Source organism: Sipha flava, unplaced genomic scaffold (genome assembly GCF_003268045.1).
Source record: "Sipha flava isolate LNK unplaced genomic scaffold, YSA_version1 164_pilon_pilon, whole genome shotgun sequence".
Classification (NCBI taxonomy): domain Eukaryota; kingdom Metazoa; phylum Arthropoda; class Insecta; order Hemiptera; family Aphididae; genus Sipha; species Sipha flava.
In genome coordinates this window covers 1,019,367-1,042,970 of record NW_020271825.1, presented here as the reverse complement: position 1 = coordinate 1,042,970, position 23,604 = coordinate 1,019,367, and the positions used below count along the sequence as shown (strand labels likewise).

Below are 23,604 nucleotides of genomic sequence, written 5' to 3'. Positions count from 1 at the left end.
TTCAAGCGACATAGTTTAACTATAAAAGTCTCATAAAACCATCAGTGATCACTGCGATGGTTAAATACCATATTCTAATTATAAAACGGTTAAGTACTTTATTCAGTCTTTAACTAGGCTTACACGTTATATCTTTATATACACGAATAATATCACAAAATATAGAATTCTTACTCAATAATCTACCTATACAGCTTTACATTGATGTAACCAATGGTATAAAAGAGTATAGTATATCTTTATATAGTATGTCTTTAAATAATCGATTATACCAAAATCTTCTTATTCTCGTTATTTGAGTTTAATATTTAAATACGTTTCCATTTTTTTTTTTTTTTTTTTTTTCATTATCATTATATGAAATTACTATAAAACTGTCTGTTAATTTATTAAATAAAATAATATAAAAAATATTATATCAACATTAAATGCGGCCGAACAATATAAAAAAATAAACTACTCCGTCTAAACTAGAAGCCAATATCATAATTACTTTTTTGGTAAATATTTGAAAGTTCATTTAATAACTAAATCACTTTTAAAAAAAAAAACTCTTTTAACGCCTAAATATCCAACTGTTAGTTGCTACCAAAACTAAAACAAAAATTTAAATAATTTAGTCGATTACTCATAATATTCAAATCTACTTAACGTTAACGTTACTTAACTCTACGTTTCAAATCATATATGCTTTTCTTTTATATCTAAAAATTAAAATTTTAGAAAAATTATCCTCATCATGTACAAACATTTTTACTTTCGATTATCAAACTATTCAAATATCCAAATATACGCTCCTTTAGTTTTTTACTCTCAAAAATAGGGTATAAATGCATACACACATATATATAACACCAACTAAGCACTATTTTAAGAATACTGATAACTGTATGCACTAGTATATAAATTATATACTCATATTATAAGTACATCGCAAATAACAAATCAAAAATAAATATATATATCAACATCTAAATTATATTCAAACACAGTAAAAGTAATTGTATTCGTATGAAATGTTTTTTGTTTATAAAAATGTATTTTTTTATAAAAGATCAACATAAATTATAATTAATAATCAGTAATCATTCAGAGTCTTAATCAAATAAACTCTTATGACTTATTAAATATACTTTAATATATTTATTATTTGTGAATTTAATCATAAAACTATTCACTGCAATAATTAATATATTATTTTGATACAATATTGCCATTTTAATGAACATTATGTTAATCAAAAAACCATGATATGCTTACAATATAAACGTTTATTAAGAATTCTTATTTCTTTTTTTACGTTAGTTTTTGATTTAGTACATTCTATTCAATAAAATAATAGCGATTTCCTAATGAATGAATACTTTATGCTAAAAAATATACAATATCTTTAAGATCCTATATAACAAACAATGAAAGTTTCAGAATCCGACTTATACATTATACTTATATATTATATTGCTCATATTTTACACAAACGAATGTATAAATGTATTCTTTTCAAAATACTTTTTATTATTTTGGTAAGGAGTTACATTATTACTCTATGATAATAGCGTCCACATGATATCAGACAGTATATTTGATGATAAATATTGACAATAGACACCCTAGTACATTTCTAATGACATCCATGAGTACTATGAAAATATAACCCCTTTACAAATATTTCTCGGACAATACGTCAGTGAAAATAATAAATAAAGACATGTCCAATCCGTTGATATTCCACATTAGTTACGTGTGATATTTATGTATTTTATGAGCATTTCAAGACAGATTCTTTGAGAAAAAAAAGTCCAAATAATTGAAAACATTCCGTTATTAATAAAACAAAAAAACCGAATAACCGAAATAAATCAACTTCGTTGATGATATAAATAAGAATATATCATTATGTATATCAATATTGGTTGATTATTATTATTATTAATACAAATTAAATAGTTATTATTTATATATAATAGTTATTATTATAACTTCATGGAATTAATTTCAAAATTATATACAAGTCTCATTCAAACGATTACTTTTGAAATTATAACATTTAGGATAAAACAATTGAATCGCATATCAATACCAAACTGGTGTACTTATCATGTATGTCATAAAAATAAAAATAAATTATTTAATTATGTGACTATATTTTTGTAAAACAAAACTTGGTTACACTTCTTCAATATTATGTATTTTATTTTAATTAAAATGTTCTTGTATAATTTTGAATAAAGTAAAAGTGTTGATTTTAGTTAATCAAAATATGATACATAATAATTAATTATTAATAATCACTATGACTTGATTTATTGACTAGTAACTACAGTATTTTTTAATTCAAAACAAAATTATAATATGTAATCATGTGATAAATCAATTTTTTAATTCTTAATCATTATTATTACATTTTTTTTCTTCTATGTAATATACAAATGAAACTCATATTCAATTCATATTCAAAATACAGCAACTTAATTTTCAAAATAATTAAAAATATTTGATTAGTAAAATTTCACAAGGCGACCAGGTATTTTTTTATTTTTATACAAACCAAAGCTATAAAAATGGAAAACGGTATCACTTAAGTATACGTTTTTCGTTCGATTCCCAATACTTTATAGACCAGCTATTCGGACACACAAAAAATATTTCCAAAGAACATACACGTCGCTGTGAAATCAATGTTCACCTCGTTTTATTCGACATTTAAAAAGTTAAGCCGTTAAAATACTAAGTTGTGCGTTATGACCATATTCAATGTCCGAAATCAACCGGTTTCGCGTCGTCCGAACACAACGGGTGTGCACACAGATTAAACGTACCGCGTACCGCACGTAGTATAAATCAGTTGATCGGCGGCGGAATAGAAATGCGAAAAACCGAATAAAAACGAAAAGAAAAAAAATATATAAACACGAACGACTTAGGAACGGCGCCTGTTATTTTTTGTTCACACCCTCGTGAAAACTATGATTATTAACGGAAATCGTGAATTTACCTGGTGTCGCGGGTCTTCGGCCACTGCTGCGATGAAAACGTGCGAACGAAATGCGCTCGTACGGAAGAAGCTGTAACGCGTCAGTCGAGGTTCAGTTGTCGCGGGCAGCACGGCACACCGTACAGCCCAAGCTTCGAGTAGCGTTCTGTCGGCGGTTGCTGTGGGAACGACGTGCTCACGGGCTTCGTCACGCCGGGCGGCATCCGGCAGTGCAGCCAGATCGGGCGCACGGACGTACCGTGATTCCAATTATTACTATTATTATTTATCTTCGGTCGCGCGCGGAGGTGGGAGGGGGAGGGGCGATCGTCGTTGCCACGGCGTCGAGATGATGGATACGGTTAGCGACCGGTCGTTTGGATATTTTCACACCGATGACACTGTTCATTACCGATTCCACTACCGGTACCACCGTTGTCGTCGTCCCGGTCGAAAACTTACGGTTATCGTCCCGAGGTGCGGCTCCTGCGTAACACGCGTGTGCGCCGCGTCGTATCGATGGCGTACGCGAAGATTGCGACCACCAAACAGCGCCGGTGCCGGTGCGCCCGATTGTTCCGCGAGTTCATGAACGATTTACTGGGCAAGTTCGAACGTTAGATCAACTTATAAGTTTATAACGAATCCGGTCCGGCCGCGGCGAGCGTTCACGGGGGCGCGAAAGTTTTACCGTTTCCCATCGAAATCCGTACGGGATCGTAAAAACGGGATTCGGATTTTTCCACGACGAAATACCGAACGTGATTAACGCAACAGCATTCGCTTCGAAGGATCGTTCAGAAATATTCATATACAGTTTTTTTGATTTTGACACGCGCGAGGACGGATCCAGCGTCCGTTCGCGGTCGGGGCCCTTTTGTAGGAGAAGTTATACACTGATAAAACCGATCGTAGACGTATCTAGAGGTGTCTCGGGAAAAGGGATTAGATATGCCTCCACCCGCCTTTTGTGTACGAAAACATTCGTTTTTATAATCTATTATTATTTTTTTCTAAATGTACTTTATTTTTAATATTGTTTTTTTTTTTTCTAATGGGATAGCACTTTCCCCCAGTGACTCCCTGTATCCGTCCATGGATGCACGTGCAATATTCGTCTATTAGTGAACACTAATAGTACATTAATATTAGTGTATGTAAACATAAGCGAAATATAATCAGATACGTAATAACGTTCAGTTCAATCAAACTTAACACTGATCTCATTTCAGTTATAAATTCTAGACTGATATATTATAAGGTTGTATTGACTATTACAGAGGTTTCTGTTAAGATTTAGAATATTCCCAATTCGGAACTGAATTTTATCGATTTCGTTCCAGTCTGTTATTAACTGTACATCGGTTCACGACTAATTTTTATTGACTCACGGTTTATTTCATCTTATTAGTTGATTTTCATAGGCGGTACTACGGGAGGGACAAGGTAGGCGGCTGCTCCCCTGCGAGTTCTTACTCTCCCTATACATTTCAAATATTCGTTGGTAACCCCTCATATTACATGCTTATTTAGAGTCTGCATGGTTGTAAGTAATAATATTATTATCTTCAACCGTGGGAGCCATTCTTGTTAATATGCTGATAAGATTTTTTGCGTCAACATTTTCAATATTATTATAATTTATTTTTATCATTGACAAATCATGAACCAATATTATTACTTTATTATTATCTGTATCACAAAAGTTTTGTATGGTTTTAACTTTGATTTAAAGTGTGTATTTTATTTAATATTCTAGAATTTTTTGGATAGTATTAATTATAATAAAAATTATGAACACAAACCAAAGTAAAAAAATAAAAACTTTATACGACTTTTTCATACAAAAATTATCATAGGCGGCTCTACTAGGTGTGCCGGCACACCCTAATGTGAATAATTATAATTGAGAATATATGTGCGTACACATTAATTAAATTTCAGTTTTTTGTAAGTAATATTGCAAGTGTTCAGAATAAGTCTGAAATAATAATTATGTGTATATTTTACCAATCGTTATTTTACATCATTAACGAAACTTTTATTTTTAGAATTTAAATCATAACACGGTCTACACGTACGTGTTTATAGCCTCCCCATTATATTTTGAAAAAATAACCAAAAAATGACAGGGCACACTCAAATGTATCACTCTGAGTCCGCCTATGAGAAGCATCACAGGTAAATTGTAGTAAGTTATTATTTTAAAATTTTATAAGATAAAATAAATGTATGTATTTGTAAATGTATTATTCATTTTAAAAAATAATCTTATTTGAAATAAGTTAAAATAGTTATCAATAAAATACTTTGTTTATAATATTGCTAGTCTAAAGCTTTAGAAAAAATAGTGTTAATATTTTACTTAAAGTATTTCCTGCCCCCCTGCCAAGAGAGTCTAGTACCGCCTATGTTGATTTTCACATACGCAGAAGAAAAATTATGTTTTATGTCATTTAACTAGTACAAGAATACAACGTGTGATTTATTTGAATTTTCACTAATTGAAGCCGTCGAAAATACATTTTAACCATAGGCGCAACCAGGGGTGTATTTATGAGGTGGGTGGGAGGGAGCCCGGGCTCTCTCTGAAATGAAAAACACTATTGTTAAAGATTGTTATTTTTAACATGGATATGTCTTAATGCTGAGGGCTTCCGAAAATTTGTCGTGACACTGAGAATATTACCTATGCGATAATTTAAAATTTTATATTTATAAAATATATTTATTCTTATAAGAAAATATGTAGTGAATTTTGAGTAACTCTAATAAAAAATCAAATATACGAACATACGGTTGAAATCACTAGATTTTACGTAAGCATATAAGCGTACCTATAAATGTAGATCCGCGTATAAAATATATCGCAATTTAACGCGTAACCTGGGGAAGGGGTCAAGACCCTTGAATCCCCCCCACCCCGTAAAACTGCCACTGGTGGAGTTCAAACGTTAGTCACATGCAAACTAATCCAGTGTCAATTAATTTATAAATTTATCGATTTATATGTATCTTTGATTTTAATAGTAAAGACAACATCTTAAGAAACCATTAAGAACCAGGGATGATGCGCGTTGCAAATAACGATAAATAAATACAGTTGCGCGACGGCGGCAAGTGCCTATAACGTTCCGTAGTTTAACATAATGGTTTTATTAAATTCGTCGTCTATCATATGCGTCCCACGCGATCAAAGCTGCTTATCAAACGATCATTTATCGAAAACCATGCACTACCGCGGTTCCGACACGTTAATCACGCGCATTACGCTATTCATTATCGTCCACTTCGTCCACGCGCGAATATCGTCCGACATAGTAATCCGTACGGTTTATTTTGGTTTCCGGTCAAACGACAATATGAGAAGCGAGTGGATTTAATATAAAAAATCGAGTGCCCCAACGAAAGGCAAACATCGCCCACAAAAAATATGAATTCGATATATCTGCTGAAAAAGGAATGCGTAGTATTACGTACTCCTCCCGACGCTATTCGAACAATTCCGTATTCCATTAATCTTATTAATTTACAACAATATTGTTGTTTTAGTTTTTACTGTAAACAATTACGCGCCTGTAGTTATAATTAAAATAAACACATTTTATATTTTTTTACTAATTGAATTGACAAAGTTTAGCGAAACGTACACCGTGCACGAACGCGTGTTGGGTTCATAATGTACGAACTATTATAAATATTAATTATAACTGACGTATGTCATACACACATACACACACACACAAACACACACACATATATATATATGGATAAATTTATATTTAACGAAAGTACATGTTACGTAATTATAACCTTCCCAGTAAAACGTAATTAAAATGACGATTTTTTTTCTCTCGTCCCTAACTCACCATCGTATATTAATTACACCCTCTCATACCGTTTTTTTTCAGTAGGCCAAAAATTTAATTTTATCGAAAAAACCACAATGGACCCCGTCGCCTTAAAGCCAATACAAAAATTAAAATTCATATTATGTTATTTTTAAAGACGAAATAGTTTTCAACCCTGTTCGAATAGCGATACACACCCTATGGATTCACGGCCGCCGTATAATTTAGTGATATAATAATAAAAAAAAAAAAATCATCGCCCAAACACAACGACGACAAAAAACACGACTTAATAAAACTTATAATATTATAATACTAAACACACAACTTATTTTTACAATATTTGCTTATGGCTCTGTTTAAAAAATTTAATTATATCCGTGGTGCTGTCGAATAATAAACCTCAACCGAATAACATTACATTTTGTTATCGTATAATTATCTGCGTTTTTCGTGCATTGCCATCGTTCAAATAAATTATAACTCTGAAATGCAGGGCCAGCACTTACTTAAATAGTAGTTTTACTTATATAAATAACGACGTGTGAATATGGCCGTGAAACTAATCATCAAATCGGTTTCCTTCCAAATCGTGAGATACATTTCATCTTCGTGGACTTTAAGTCTTTCTGTTTCATCAGCTAATTATCGAGCAGCTCCCTCCGGGTGAAAACTAAGAATCAATAACTCGATTAGTGTAGTCTAATATGTTTTTCATTCATAGTAAATTATCTTTTTATGCACACTTCCCAATAGCAAAAGAATCTATAATACTAATATTTTAAAATGTCCCATAAAAAAATAAATACGAGTTAGTTACATTTTATTCTCTCACTTTTCTATAATGGATATTTTCAAATCCCTCATCAAATGAAATTGTGGCTCTCCAGGGAAGTATTACAGAATACGTCTCGTTCTTAAAAAAAAATTGTAAAAATAAATGTTTTTAAAGCTTTAGCAATTTATTTTCGAGATGAAAAAATCAGTTTGGATTTTTATTTTGTTTCATATATTTTACACCAACATTTTGACAAAATATAATAAAATAAATATACATTTATTGATACGATTTATCTATTTTGGTAACAATATTTCATAACAACTTGCAATGATCACAATTTTGATGTTACGATCTTCTGACAGAATAATATATACATTTACACAACATACATACTGACTAACGTATTTTTTGTTTACTCAATTTATTATTAAAGTAAAGAAATTAATTAATCACTGCTATAAGTAAATATATTTTAATTCATAGGCCTCACAACTGTTCAATTTTTTGTTCGTAAATATTTTAAATCATAATTAATTATTGTTCCTGCTGTGATTTTGGCGCGGAAAAATGTTTTAACTTAAAAGTATGGTCGTGATAATTCTCTCTTAGTTACGTTATTGATCCCACTCTTGACCTTTGTTACAATACTACAAATCCTAAACACAAATCATTATCCATACGTACTACAGCCATATAGACCACTGATTTAATTCCTGAATGTTGTATATACACGTCATGATAATATATATGAACACGAGAATTCAATTAACACACCGCGTACTCATGGCAAAAATACCATAAGACTCTTAAAATAGCAAGTACATACGCTTATAATAAAAAATATGTGAAATTAATATAATAGTCAATGATTAATTTTCAAACGCAAAATTAATTAATTTATCGGAGTCAAAATATGTAATAAAATTTAACTATTATTTCATTTTGCTGAACAACATTACATGCTATTATACAATATGGGTATGTTATACCCACGTTATTATAATAACCATGATATTTATAGCCTTAACATATTTTAGAATTCTTCATAATATAAGTTTTTTAATCAACAATCTAAAATTTTCATCAACCTTTAGCTTTTTACACCAATCTGATTACAATTTTTTTTTTTTTAATTTAATATACATTTGTCTAATTCCGGACATATCAAAGATATTTTACGGACATTTTTTTAAAATATTTTTAATATCTTATCTCTCGTTTTTGCTTAAAAATTCTTCCGTTCTAATGCCGTTCAAAAATATAAGAAAATAATGCTCCTTTACATTAAATTATTTACAACCACCCACCAATTGTAGACTGTAGCTAGGTTAAATGCAAGGAATTTTTTATTTATAAAACGTTGTTTGCTGCTTCAGAAACTTTTGTGACTTTGTCGTCAATTAACTTGACGACTGTAAGGTCAAATATTATAAACAATTGTCATTATTATTAAAAAAAATCGGTATTTTCGATAAAATGTATTGAATAGAAAATTTCACATATTTTTCTTGAAAAACAGGGGAAAAAATAATTTCAGAAACACTATTTGTCATTTCAATTTACGAAACACTATTTGTTATTTCAATTTACAAAACTATTTTCCTAGATCAAAATCAAAATCACGTTTTATTTATAGAACATCATCACACAATGGTCGTAAAATCTTTACTGTTTATTATTTATTTATTTATTCATTCTAAACTACTGATAGTTATAATAACACAGAATAGACTTTAGAGATCTTGAAACAGTAATTTATAAGCGTAAGGATATTAAATTGTAGCAAAAGTGGCATTTTTTTTTCACACGATTCACATTATACCTAAAAATTACATCAAATATTTAAAGTAAACCACTTTTCTTAAACGGCATTAACGTTTAATTAACTAATAACGAAACTACTCGAATTTGGATATAAATAATCACAAAACAATCACCAACTAATTTGTTTGCTCTTTCGAACTGCTCTGAATACTTGGAATGATTAAAATGTCTTTTCACCTTTTTCAGATCTGTCTATGACATTGATAATATAATATTATTATTAAAATCTACGATGTTGAATAAATCTTTAATACAGTTTGATTTTTTTATTTTTTTTATTTGTAGATGATCGTAATAGTAAAAAGTTCAGAAAATCGAAGCTAATTCTTGGATTTGTTTATGGACTTTTCCTAAGTCTAAGTAAATATTCATCGATTATATTATTTACATAAATCCATTTCATAATCCACAAAAATGTTTTTTTCTAGTCCTCTACCATTTTGTAATAGTCGACTTAGAATTTAGCGACCAGACCACTCACTTAATGGGCATCGTCATCAGCCTGTTTTTAAGTATTGGTCACGCCATTTCACAGCAGGTAAATCGATACTGAAATGTCCATAAGCCTGCACATGGGGTACAGAGTGTGCACATAGAATTTATTTTAACAGGCTACTTATCTAATTATTGAAGATATTTATATGTTAATCCAAGTAACTGTCAACTTATGCTGTAAAAATTACTTCATATCTATTAAATATTTTATATTCTGAGAGAGAGGAGGAGTGTTTTATCATTTGGGTTCAAGATTTCGACTAGAAAGATTTCTCAGATTATCTCCAAATAAAAAATAAAAGACAGAAAACGGCAATCAAACAACATCAGACAATTCGTTCAAAAAAATGAATTAAAATTTAATTGTGTTGTTGAAAATTAAATTGAAACAACAGATACAAGAAATAAATTGTATTTATTTTACATCATTTTTTATGTAAATTTCTAATTTGAATTGCTTTTATACATCAAAGAAAATAATCATTATTCCCAGTGGTCGCATTAATTTCTATGAAAATAACCACCGATCATTATATTCATTTGGCTTGCTTGTTTTTAACGCCTGTAGAAAATATTTAAAACATTTATAAATATTGCATTACGTTATTAAAAATAACAAACACGAAAATGTTATGTTTTTGGAAAATTATAATTCATCTCAACAACAATAATCTAAACGAAGTAGTCTATGCATATTATTTTCAGATCTGTTTTCAGGTAAGATGTTTAGGCCTATTGGTTATGCCGACGTTCTGCGACAAGTCTGGCCAACGGGTATTAGTAGCCATGGTGTTCGCCTATGTCATGGCTGGTCCTCTGAATAACATAACTAAAAACGGGTCCGAGGTTATCAGAGTATTCACATGTTCCGGTGCACTCGTGTACAACCTATCGAAAACTCGGTATGAACTTATGTTCAAACCGTTCCAGGAGGCGTTGTTAAACCTTAAGGTACGATTGGCATGAATGTGTAATATTAATTTTATAATCAATTTCTATACAAAAGCTCAGTTACAGATATCGTCAATTTTTAATCTATGATGTGATGGTAAAATTGAATAATTTAACTTTTACCGAGATAATTATGAATATTTCAATTTATATGTTGCATAAACGACATAAATAATTTAAAAGAATAAAGTATAAATAATATAAGATTTTAAAAGATTTATATTTGAATGGAAAATAGTTATTGCGATACTATAGATTTATTATACCAAGAATATTGCGGATAGTGCAATGGGAAAAATTATGCTCTTTTATTTCTAAAACTATAATGTAAAATGTAGACTACATTCATTTTATATTTTAAATAAATTTTGATTTCATTTAGTTAATTTATTTGCAAGACCAAGTTGACACACTTATGAAGCATAAATTATATAATATACAGAGAAAGATTAATAGTTCATAAATAATATAGGTTGGAAAGAGGGGTAGATAACCATATAATATAATCAATTAAGCTATAATATACATAAAATCGTACAGGCCTAGTAAATGAAGTATCTAACAAGGTCAATGTATATGTATATATATATATATATATATATATATATATATCAACGGTAACTTATAAAAGTTAATCCATTTAATTGGATCTGCTAAAGCTTTTTGGATTTCTTCTAGGTCACCTAAAAATAATCGAATAGGAAATTTTTCTTTTCTATGTTTTGAAGTTATGAATTTAGTATTCAACATGACATTAAGATTAAGAACTTAACCGTATCATAAATAAAAACCAAAACAAAATGTTATAAAGTAAAAACCAATATCACGTAATTTTATATTTTTACCACCATGGAAACATACAATTGGTTATAAACTACAGCTAAAAAAATTTTTCCCTCTAAAGGCCGGTTTACACGCAACGACTTATTGTATGTTTTACTGGACATGTAAAATGGGCAGTAAAACGTACATTTTATAGAGTGTCATTCCAATTTTCACTCAGTTTTCCATCCTAGCTTTGACTGTATTTTTCTTTATTCTTCAGTAGTACTCAGTTATGTTAGATTTTTTTAAGACATAGAAGAAACAATATTATGGTTTTTTTGTCATAATGTCCCTAGCACATGTGCAACAGAATTTCCGTAGGTCAGACATATTCATAAGAAAACCAAAAATACTACTAAAATCAAATTTTATATTATTTATTAAATAATATAGATAAATACGAGTATACTATAATATATTACAATTATTAAAAAAAAAAAAAAAGACGAAATTATTCTAGGAGAAATGTGAACATAAAAAGGACAAAATGTTGTACAATGAATCAAGCCTGGATTTAAATGTAATGACTTTTCGTTCAACTTCGTGTAAAATTAATCCGCACCCATCAATATTTCAGTCCAATCTTATACTTCATTCCAATTCGATAAGACGTACGATTTATTATATAACATACACGCTCCGTTCTACTTCATACGATTAGTCGTGTTCGATAAACATTCAATAAATCGTTGCGTGTAAAGTCTAAAGCCCTTTAGAGATATCTAAGCGATTACAGAAATGTTATCATGTTTGGTATACTTTTGTTGTTTGTTAAATTATGTTTCAAATATGTTTCGCTATTATTTCTGTTTTTTGATACGTATAACTAACATACGTAAATATATAAATACATATAAAAATAGCTAACATTTATATGCAACTACTCATATTATACAACTATCACCGAAATGTAATAACAATATATTAAAATCTACTCGTATTAAATTTGATGCTTATTTTTAAAAAAAAAAATCGTATGTACAAGAGTATATGTCATCATTAATATGTGTGAGTGCAATATAAGTTACAACTTCTGAGATGCCACTACAATAACAGTATCAGATATATGTTTATGTACAAAGCCATTTACGTTTACGTATGCGACAACGATTCCATGAGTATCTTTGGAAAAATATTAAAATAAAAAATACTCTAAGTTTAAAGAAAGTGAAATACTTCAAGTTGTATCTCGGTTGGGATACATTTCTTTAGTATATAATGGAGTTCTTTCCTTTTAGCATACACAATCACTGAGACCTCATAAATTATTCCGTCTGATAAATAGTTCATGCATCGTCAAGTCACAACAATTTCTGAAAATGTTTTCGCATTGTAATTTTTAATAATTTACGAGTGAATTTCAAATTCGTACGCGTAACATCCAGTGCAAATATGTGGCGTACATCGTTCTGCGCTATATTTTACATATTATCATGTCAATCATTTGTCCTATAATATGTTCAATATTATGTTCATAATATACGATATATGTACGATACACGCGTATCATGACCGGATATAAAAACAAATTGAAAATAATAACAACAACGAAATTATGATGGGAAAATTGTACTTGACGTTTGCCACCGTTGACGAACATTGTATTTAAAAAGAACCGTATAAACCCTTAAGCCTTACATTTCGGTTCAGATCCTGACGCGGCAAAGTCATCTGCTGCAGTCAGTTAATTAAAATAAGCTAAATCTACATTCATCTGTGTATACATTATTATGTTTTTCATTTATTTTTCTGTTAGCAATTGTTTTTTCTTAAATGTTTGTACTATTAAGCTTTAGTTAATACGATTACCACCACTAAATTCAAAGTGTATTATGTTACAAATAACTTTAAACATACTTTATGTAATCATCAAACGTCAGACACAGAAATATTTGCATTGATATTTAGGTACTTCAAACGTTTTAGTTACAAATAGGTTTTGACCAAAATCACTATAGTTGACTCCGCGAGTCATGCACAGTATTCAGCAAACATGTTAGACAACAACTATTTTCCCAACTATAACACAATTATTGTTTTAATAGCAGCGATAATATTTTTGGTACTGAAACTGCACACAAAACACTTTATCCAGTATGTCCCATGAGTCCCGTATCACCCTTAATATCTCTATGGAAAATCAATATATTTAAACGCGGTTTTTTAAAAATACATAGTATGGAAATTCTGATTGAATGGCATAATATTCAATTTTTTTTAAAAATAATTCAAAAAAAAAATTTTTATGCATTTAAGAATTTTCAATTTTTAAGATAGCATTTTCTTGAGCATATTTTTTAAAACAGTTCAAAAAAAATATTAAAATTGAATAAAAATTGACCAAATTAGAGCAAGTTATGTTTTTGAATAATTATTATAATAGTTGTTACATAGCAAAACACGAATAGCTCGATTTAATCAATCTTGATTGGAACGCTGATTTTTTATGGCAATCTATAAATATCTAATCATTAGTGGAGCTTTTAGGAAACATTAAAATTAAAATTCATATAATATTTTTAAACTTGACGACGATAATAATTTCTATTGTAAATTATTAATATGTTATTCTTCTTACTGCCATAATAATTTAAAGACTATTTAAATTATAAGCTTTGAAAAACATAATTTACAATTTTTTTGTGTCTCATTATTATTTTTACGCTTGCTTCATAATGATCGAGTTGTGATAATTGTTGTTAAAATGTCTCCATTAAGAAAAACTAAAAAATACTAGCGTACTTTTATTTCACAATCTTTGGTATCTGGTAACAAATATATAAAGAATAAAGAATAGTGATAACTAGGGCTTACATTTAAATGCCCTACAAAAGTCAAAAAATGCATTTACGACCTAAAAACTCTAAAAATTACCCTAAAAATATTTAATTTTTGCCCTAACAAAAAAGTAATTTCAACATAAATGTACATTAAATAATTTTATTTTTTCTAATGAAATAAATAAATATTAAAATTCAGAAAAAAAATTTGTTTTTAACATGTGAAATTATAAAAATGTATATAAAATAATATATAAAATATAAGAAAATGTGTAAAAAGTTTAATTTGACAAATTGTATCTACGAAATGTATAGACTCGATTAATGCTAATTAATTACCTATGTGTTAATGTTCATACTATCTTTATATTTCAATGAAGTCAATTTTTTTAGTCATAATACAAGAAATAGGTCAAAAATGCCTTAAGAAATTTAAAAATGCATTGAAACGTTAAAAATGCCCCAAAAAGTATAAAATCCGCTAAAAATGTAAAAAATGCCCCTAAAAAAATGTTTACTTACAATATGGAATACTTGGGAGTACTTGAAGCACATTTTTAGCTTGGAAAGCATCGTGTAAGATATTTCAAAAAAAATATGCAAATGCATTGAAATCCGAGCCCTACTGATAACCTTAAAAATAACGAAATTATGCAATATTCATATGATAATGATACGATATTGTTATTATTACCGTTTGGATACAGATAAATTGTATTCTCTTCTTAACATGTTCAATGACATTAATTAGAAATACAAATATTTAGAAAAAAAAAACATGATAAGATAATAATAATAGTTCGTCCTTCATCTTTTCGGTCTTTAAGCTAGATAATGGTAATGGGTATTGAGTTTTAAAGAAATAAATTATCATTTAACTAATTTAACTCATTTCATTAATATAATGATTCTGAGTAAAGTATATAAAAATCAGTATAAAAATATATCGTTTATATATTTTACCGTTTTTAGTCTGTCAGTAAATTTTCTTTTATTTATCAACGTGTTTAAAATTTTCATACATGAAAAAGGAGATACCATTTTAACAAATATTCATAACATGTTGTTCCATCTACATAAAAAGTTTCATTATGATAGGATGGACCAATTTATTTTAATAAAAATTTAAACAAGTTTAATATTGATGTAAAAACAGTAAATTTCGTGAAAATCGATTAATAATTTACCTAAATACTTATAAAATTAAATCCTGACTTAAGATTTTTGAAATCTTTTCAGTATTATTGAAAGTATATAATTTAGGTGGTATTAAATTTTCAAGTCTTAACATCGAAAAAAAATTATATTTCATAAAAAATGAGGTATTTTCAAAGTTCATTATATAGATATTTAAACCGAAGTTGCTTTAAAACGTTATGAAATATAAATATGTATAACCGAACTTTTTTTTAAATCTCTTGAAATATAAAAACAAATATCTTTGATGTAAGGTAAAAATATCAAGTTTTTAGTCACATTACTTTTGGAATAAATAACTAAAATTTAAAAATGAAAGTCTTGTTTATAGCGAATTTTTGCGGTTTTTATTCAGTTTTTAGTCAAAATTATTGAGATTTAGGAAATATGACTTACTAAAATACCACCTCAAGCCAATTTATAATCTAAAAATTTAATAGACAAAAACTTTTGGACCAGTATTTCTATCCGAAAAATAGTTAATAGAAAAAAAGAAGAAAAAATAATAAAAAATTAAAACAAAATATTAAATAAAATAAACATCATTGTAAAACTGTTTTTATTTTTTTCGCTTAGAATGTACAATTAAAGTAATTTTTTTTCGTTAAATTATCCAAAATTAGTGATTTCCGTGTAGATAACTAATCGGAAATAAACTTATAATAACTTTCAATCATTTTCTTATCATTGTCACTAAGTAGAAATTATTTCGTTTTTTGACATGTCATATATTTTAATTTACATTAGTTAAACTGATCAATTTTATTTGAAGTCATTAATTTTTAATTCTAAAATTTCAGGCTGATACAAATGAGGTAAAAGATACCATAAATTCAATAAATGATATAATCGATCCTATTCGACAAGAATTTGAATCAGACGACGATGCCATCGTACTACATGAGAGAAACGATTATCTAGACGATCAAATGGTAGTTGACGATCAAATGATAGTTATAACTGTTATAGTTCATTGGTTTAATATTTAATTTATCCAGTGGTAAGGGAAGTTCTCAAAAAAATTTACTAGATCAGTGTTTTCCAATTGAAACGGGCATTAAACGTTACTGGGAGGCATAAGCGGATATTTGGTTACATCTGTGGGGAGTGCTTAACATTTTTGTCTTATCCATTAGCGTGAACAGACATTTTTAAACGTTTCAACCTACTAACTAGTGGCTACTCTTAATTTATCCTAGTTGAGGCATCAAATATATACAAATAATAGGAACATAAAAATATAGAATATTGAATAGTTACTCAATTTTTTTTTAATTTTAACTATATAAATCTATTCCTTTATTTTCTTTATTGCCTACAAAATATGATTTTTCCCAATAATGAGAGTGCGTAAATATTGCAAACCATTCTCGCATACCAACAAAATAAAATAAAAACTATAAATATTAAATATTAAAATATACAATTTATTTTGATGCCTGGTGTGATTAGTTTACGTTCGGGGGGCTCAACCCCCCCCCTTAAATCCTACCCCCAATATCTGCCTCTGGTGGGAGGATATAATCAGTAATCATGGAATACAATTTTTATTTATTTAATAATTTAAAATATATATGATCTGCCCGATAAATAATAACACTAATAAAGGAAATTGGATTCGTTGAGATTCAATTAGTTGATGGTTTCGCTACTTAAATAAAAAATATTATTACAATATTATCAACTAAAATTAATTAATAGTTTTAAAGTTATCGAATGTCATCGAAAAAAAAAATATAAAATAATAAAAAATATACCTGCTGTCTATGCTGAGCATTGTTATCCATTTTGTTCTGTTCTAGAGACCTTCGAAAAACGAAGAACATATGAAGAATATTAACAGAATATCGGAATCAGATGAGGTAGAGAACAAATATAAGAATAAACTACGTAGGAAATGTAAAGGTAACTGAAGTATAGGCTATTCGAGTTAAGTATTATGCCAAATATACTTCTAAAAAATTAAGTAACGTACAAAAACAATACAAACAAACGATTATTAATATTAAAAAATTTAACACATATATCAATCGCCAACACACATAATCAAATCGTAATAACTGTTGCAATATTTAAATATGTCTATTAATGAAACTATTAGAAAACGGTATGTAATAGCTACCAAAACGGTAAACGGAAAAATTCCCGTTAATAAAATAATTTATTATATGGTGTAATATTAATTAAAACATTAAACATTTTTACCAAGGATTAGATCAGGTTACGTTTATTTTGTAATAAATATACATGTAAATATAGATTATGAGTAAAAAAATGGTGTAAACAATTTACTAAAAGAAAATTAAGTGTTGATTATTCTTGACAAATATAGGACATAATATAAGAATGAAATCTGATTAAATTTGTAAGAAGTGTATTTTTGAATTTTTTTTTCTATAACTTGTAAAAATATAACTATATATCATTACATCTGTAACTTTATTCCGATGACTTATTTTCCGACATTCATCAAAACTATTAAATGAACAGCTGCAAACGGTTTGGTAAATAAATATGAAAACAGTATTCATAAAACAATTATAATACAATAAAATAAGACTAGAAAACTAAACTAGTACAAAGCAATTAAAATTTAGCAATGTTAAAACAACTATAATGTTTATTTTCTATTTAAATGTAAAAGATTTTTTTTTTTTTATTAAAAATAGAATATTTTCAATCTGTATTATATAGTATACAAAAATCAAATGAAATGATTAAACATTTTTTATATAACATATATAAATATGAGGAAGGAGGCGTTCAAATGACAAAATCCTGAAAGATTAGTGTTTTTAATTTAAGGATATACTTGGTTCGTGCACCAACGTCTTTTTAATCTACGGAGGGGATTATACTGTATATTTACACTGCCTTGAATAGCAATCAGTGTGTTGGAGTGATTAGGTAATTTGGAGTGGAATTTTGTGTAATGGGTGTAAGCAATTTTATTGATGGTTTCGATATTGAGGTCTTTGTGAAGTAAGTTATTGGAAACGTACCAGGGGATATATGTTATTAATCGGAAGGTAATGAATTGGAACGCCTGAATTAGTCGAGATGTATATAAGTTAAAATTATTATCAAATACTCACTATCAAATTATTTTACGAAGCGTTAATATATCTATAAACTAATAAGAGTTATGTACATAAAAAAAATCAGACATTACATCGAATTATGAGTATAGCTAATAAAAATCCATCAGCTCTATTATAAGAAATAGTTTGTACATTTTAAACTCTGGGTAAAACGTGGAATGTATTGATTTTATCATGACGTGTTTTTTTATTGTGTTTGTAATAAACAATGTCGACCGCGGTGTTGGTGAGTTGCGGCCCGATCCCTAAATAACGTACGAATTGCGGCCCGTGTTTATGAAACAGACGTGCGAGTTGCGGCCACATTTTACATTTTATTTATCATTTCATATCAGCCTATCAGCGTTACCCAGAAGACACCACGAGGAGGTTGGCTAAGTCATCTCCCAAAAATTTGTTTTTTTTTATTTATGTAAAAATGGCAAAATGTATAGTAATTTATGGTAAAATGAATTTTAATATTTATGTAAAATATGTAAAAATATATATATATTTATTGGTTGGGCAAAAACTTAAAATTTAATGATTTCACGAAATCAAACTGCTCTATTTCTTTTTGTGCTAGCTTTGTCATCTGTTGTCTTATAAATGCTTCTTTTTCACATATTTTCTTCGTTTTTATTCCACTGCTTCTACATTTGATATATGTTTCTGATTGAATTTCCACTAACACATCTTTAAAATTATAGATGTTAGGATGACTAGAGTAGAACGATGAATTTAGGTGTGAATGAAAACTTTCACAGCCGTTAGTGGTACGGTTACAGCTAGCAGAGAACTGTGCCCAAATATTTGGGGGAAACATAGCATCCGGAGATATATAGTTTTCGAAAACAGTCGGTAAATTGTACAACTCGATCATCTTTAGCGGGCAGTATTGCTAAAAAGTCATCCATGAAACAATCAATGACGTTGTCAGAATCCAAAAATGGCAAACCAAAAAATTTTAAAAAATAACTTTCATTTGTATTTGTGTTATACATTTTCGTGAGTCCTAAACTTTGAATTTTCCTCCACCAACTTTGACCTAGGTGAAATCGACATCCTCTTATTTTAGCATTAGGGAAGACTTCCTCTACAGCACTGTGGATAACTTGTTCAAAATCTATAACAACTTCAGTAGGAGAGCACGTTAGACCAATGGACATGGAATGGCAAATTAAATGTTGAAATGCACACTTGTACGTGGTATTACACTTGTCGGGTAGTAAAAAAAATACTAGTGGTAAATATACATCATTTTTTAGGCCATGGATGGTAAAAAGTTGATAAAAGTGTTTAGGGCAGCTTTTGAAAGTTCCATCTACGTAAAATTTATTTACATCGCACAGCACTTTTATGTTTTGTGTAGTAGAAAAACCAATTATAAAATTTTCTTTGTCGTTGATAAACAAAAATGGCTCATCAATATTAGTTTTGATATTCATAGACTCTAAAGCAGCATGTAATTCTTTAATGCATTTTGGCAGAGGAGGGGTGTACAAATAAACAGGCACGATGAACATTGTGTCGAATTAATGATAAATCATTCGTTGTCAAAGTCGATATATCGCCTTTCTTCAATTCTGAACGAATTAATTTTGCAAGAAATGTCTTCTATGGTTTTTCTTTTCAGAGAATTACTTAATATTTGCCTATTCAGGAATTTTTCGTCGTTTTTATTGTGGTTATGATTAGTATTACTGTCAACTATTTTATTTAAAGGAGATAATTTTAAAAAGCACTTACAACTTTTGACACTGCAAGGCCACCGCTGTACATCATTTTTTAGTGTTTTGTGGAAACAAAATTTGTAGCCTTCGTAGAGAATAATTGGTTTTGATTTTTCACTATTTACAAACTCCATAACACTCTTATAATAAACTGTATAACACATTCAAACAGAATTTTTAGTTTTCGTAGATATAGATACTAAGTGGTGAACAGACTAACACTGTAATATTTTTCGTTTGAACTATTGACGTTATGGTATCTACTTTAGATAAGATACTGCCGATACTGCCGGCACAAAATTGAAAATAAATAAATTTCCCGGGCCGCAATTAACTTAGTGATAAAATATGACCAGGCCGCAATTCACCGGTCTTCAATACGTAAATGACATGTCGGGCCGCAACTCACCTTTAGCCGTCGACCGAAAGGATCTGCTAACAAGGATTTGTTCCGATCATCACAATCATAAGAAATGCTGTCAATTTGGTATTTTGGAAAAGGATCATTTTACGAATTTTCTAAACTATTTATTAATAGTTGTGAAAAACGAACTATTTAATTAAAGACATTTCATAGTTTTAAATTATTTTAATGAAGTTCGTGTGATTCATAGACACAAAAACTATGTTTTGTTAAAGTTAATAAAGAACAATTAATAGTCCAACCAAAACTTTGGTCCTTTTTCTTTTCAAACATCTTTAAAAATATTAACTGATCGGTTGGACCTCTTTCACGTAGAATCGTTTTTTTTTTTTTTTTTTTAGAGCAATGGTAAGTACATGGATTTTAAATTTAAAAAACTAGCTATACCATTTACCCATCATTGTATTCCCCTTAACCATGAAATCTCACCCATCTTATAAAAAAAATAAGTTTAAAATATTGTATTATTTACGACGTATCCTTATTATATACATATATGGATATATAATTAATAATAATATAATGTATTAATTAATTATTCATTTTTTTCATAATTAAAATTCAAGTTTGTAACTATTATAATATTTGAGACTAATTCATAATAATAATTATAAAAAAACTTCACGCTTCCACCATCAATAAATTAACAATCGCATCAGCAAAAATCATAACTAAATTCGGAAGAGGAAACATTAAAAATAAAATAATTGTTTATATTTTATAAATTTCCATCAGCAAATTCTTATAATATAAAAATCCCTTTTCAAAATAAAAGACACTCCTGTATCAATAAATCTCTGCTAATTAAATTTTTTTTCCGTTAAATTCTAATTTAAATCTACTCCTTTTTTATTCTAGTAAAATAAAAATTAAAGAAGAATGTATCAATTGTAAATTGTTTCTTTTATGACTTTTCTAAAACGTAGAAGGCTCGACAGCGTCATTGGGGACACATATATTTATGCATAATAAATTCATGTGTGCGTTTTGAAATACGATTATTTACAATTAACTCTCGTTCTAATTTCGATAAGTCAAAAACCGCTAAATATTGAATTATTTTCTTAGAATCACAAATTTAGAGCCTTTTAAGTACAACAAAGTACAATCATAAACACGATCAGCTAAATAAATTCATTTTCTAAACGAAATAAATGCACCTACACAAGAAACGTACACAATAATTCTTAGAAAATAATAAATTGCTTAGTTTTGCAAGTATATTATTTTTCTATCAAAAATATTTCTATGTGCCTATTTTTCATAGACTAATATCTAATAAATAAAAGATTAAAAAAAATAAACCTCAAAAATTGAATGCAATAAACTTAATTTACCTTAATAAATACAAAAAGCACTCATGAAATTAAATAATATATTGTTTTCTAGTGCTATATAAAAGTTTTCGATTAGTAATTTAAATAAACGACAGGTATAGCTTATTTATTATGATTGATTCTTTATTATTATCAATTATTTAGGCATTATATCCCGAGCAGACGAAAATTGTAAAGCAGCGTTTAAACGAAGCTACGACAAATGCAAGGAATCAGTACACTGGTCCGTGAATTGGGCTCTCTGCTGGCCCATGCAAGTGACATTCGTTTGCAATCTCACACCACGTAAATAAATTTTCGGCTTACGTCGTAATATTCCTCTAAATCTATATGTACAAAATTATCAAATGAAACTAATGGAAAAAATTCTCACACTTGTCGACATTTGTCCAAATTAAAGGGCAACACATCTCCAGGGAGAGGGGAGGGCTAGACTATCTGTGCCACAATTGATTAACTTTCGCCTGTTCAAATAATTATATAATAATTTATCTCATTTTATTCAATACAAAAATGTCTAATTTTGTTTTTCCTACATTTTATTTCTTTAGAATATTAGTAATTTTCAGCTCTAAAGTATCATTATATACCTACTTGGCCTGTACATTACTAAAATTGTATATTGTTTTTTGTTTAGAACGCAGTTTAAAAGAGAGAAGTCTATATTTTTTTACTTAAAATACTTTTTCTTATTACTTCTTATATAGTGGCGGCTCGTGGGTGCTGATGAAGGATGTGCGAGAATATACGAAAAAGTATCTGTCTGTTCCTGTATCATTTATTTTTGATATTATTATTCTATTATTGTCCAAATACTAGCATACAATGGCGGTATAAAACGCACGTGATTAAATAAGACACTCAAATAATCGATGATAATAAAATTCCTTATTTTATCATTGAAACCCGTAATCCGTGAATAAACTGTTCAGATTAGTTTGGAAAAAATTATCGTTGATACTTATATATTTGTATGACGCAGTGTGTCGTCCATACGCTTGCAGAATAACGCGGCTTAATCGTATCTGCAAGCACACATTCGCGCGGCCAAACATGACATGTATATTTTGTAAAGTAGCCTGGGCGACGACGATTTTCGTTCGAAAGAGGCAGACTATCGCCTAGCACTCAGCAGTAAAAGATTGATTTGTACGCACATGGTAATCGCTGCGATCGCACTCAACAACATTCATAAAATGATTATTTTAATTATTAGAAAATCATAATTTTAGTATTTTGAATATTCAGTTATTTAATAAATTATTAATTGGTATATTATTACAATAAGAATTAATTTTCTTCTTTTCATAAATAATAGTAGTAGCCAGGAATCGCCACTGTTCTTATATATT

General features: G+C 28.6%; 2 protein-coding genes across 2 annotated transcripts in view; one reads left to right on the top strand and one right to left on the bottom strand.

Annotated features, from left to right (window-relative positions):
- The window catches only part of LOC112679555 (dual 3',5'-cyclic-AMP and -GMP phosphodiesterase 11A-like), a 47,940-nt gene extending 44,556 nt beyond the window's left edge, over positions 1-3,384 (bottom strand). Inside the window, exon 1 of the mRNA XM_025549406.1 lies at positions 2,996-3,384. The gene's annotated coding sequence lies outside the window, so the exon portion shown is untranslated. The remainder of the gene's footprint in view (positions 1-2,995) is intronic.
- Positions 3,385-5,043: 1,659 nt separating this feature from the next.
- LOC112679557 lies at positions 5,044-22,627 on the top strand. Its single transcript, XM_025549410.1, has 6 exons — positions 5,044-5,155; positions 9,716-9,790; positions 9,859-9,968; positions 10,643-10,876; positions 17,481-17,583; positions 22,397-22,627. The coding sequence occupies exons 1-6, from the start codon at positions 5,140-5,142 to the stop codon at positions 22,543-22,545; spliced, it is 687 nt and encodes a 228-aa protein (XP_025405195.1). The 5' UTR covers positions 5,044-5,139; the 3' UTR covers positions 22,546-22,627.
- Positions 22,628-23,604: the final 977 nt, after the last annotated feature.

Coding starts and splice junctions, on each gene's coding strand:
- LOC112679557 (XM_025549410.1), top strand. Junction 9,969..10,642: donor GTCACGCCATTTCACAGCAG/GTAAATCGATAC, acceptor ATCTGTTTTCAG/GTAAGATGTTTAGGCCTATT. Junction 17,584..22,396: donor ACTACGTAGGAAATGTAAAG/GTAACTGAAGTA, acceptor TCAATTATTTAG/GCATTATATCCCGAGCAGAC.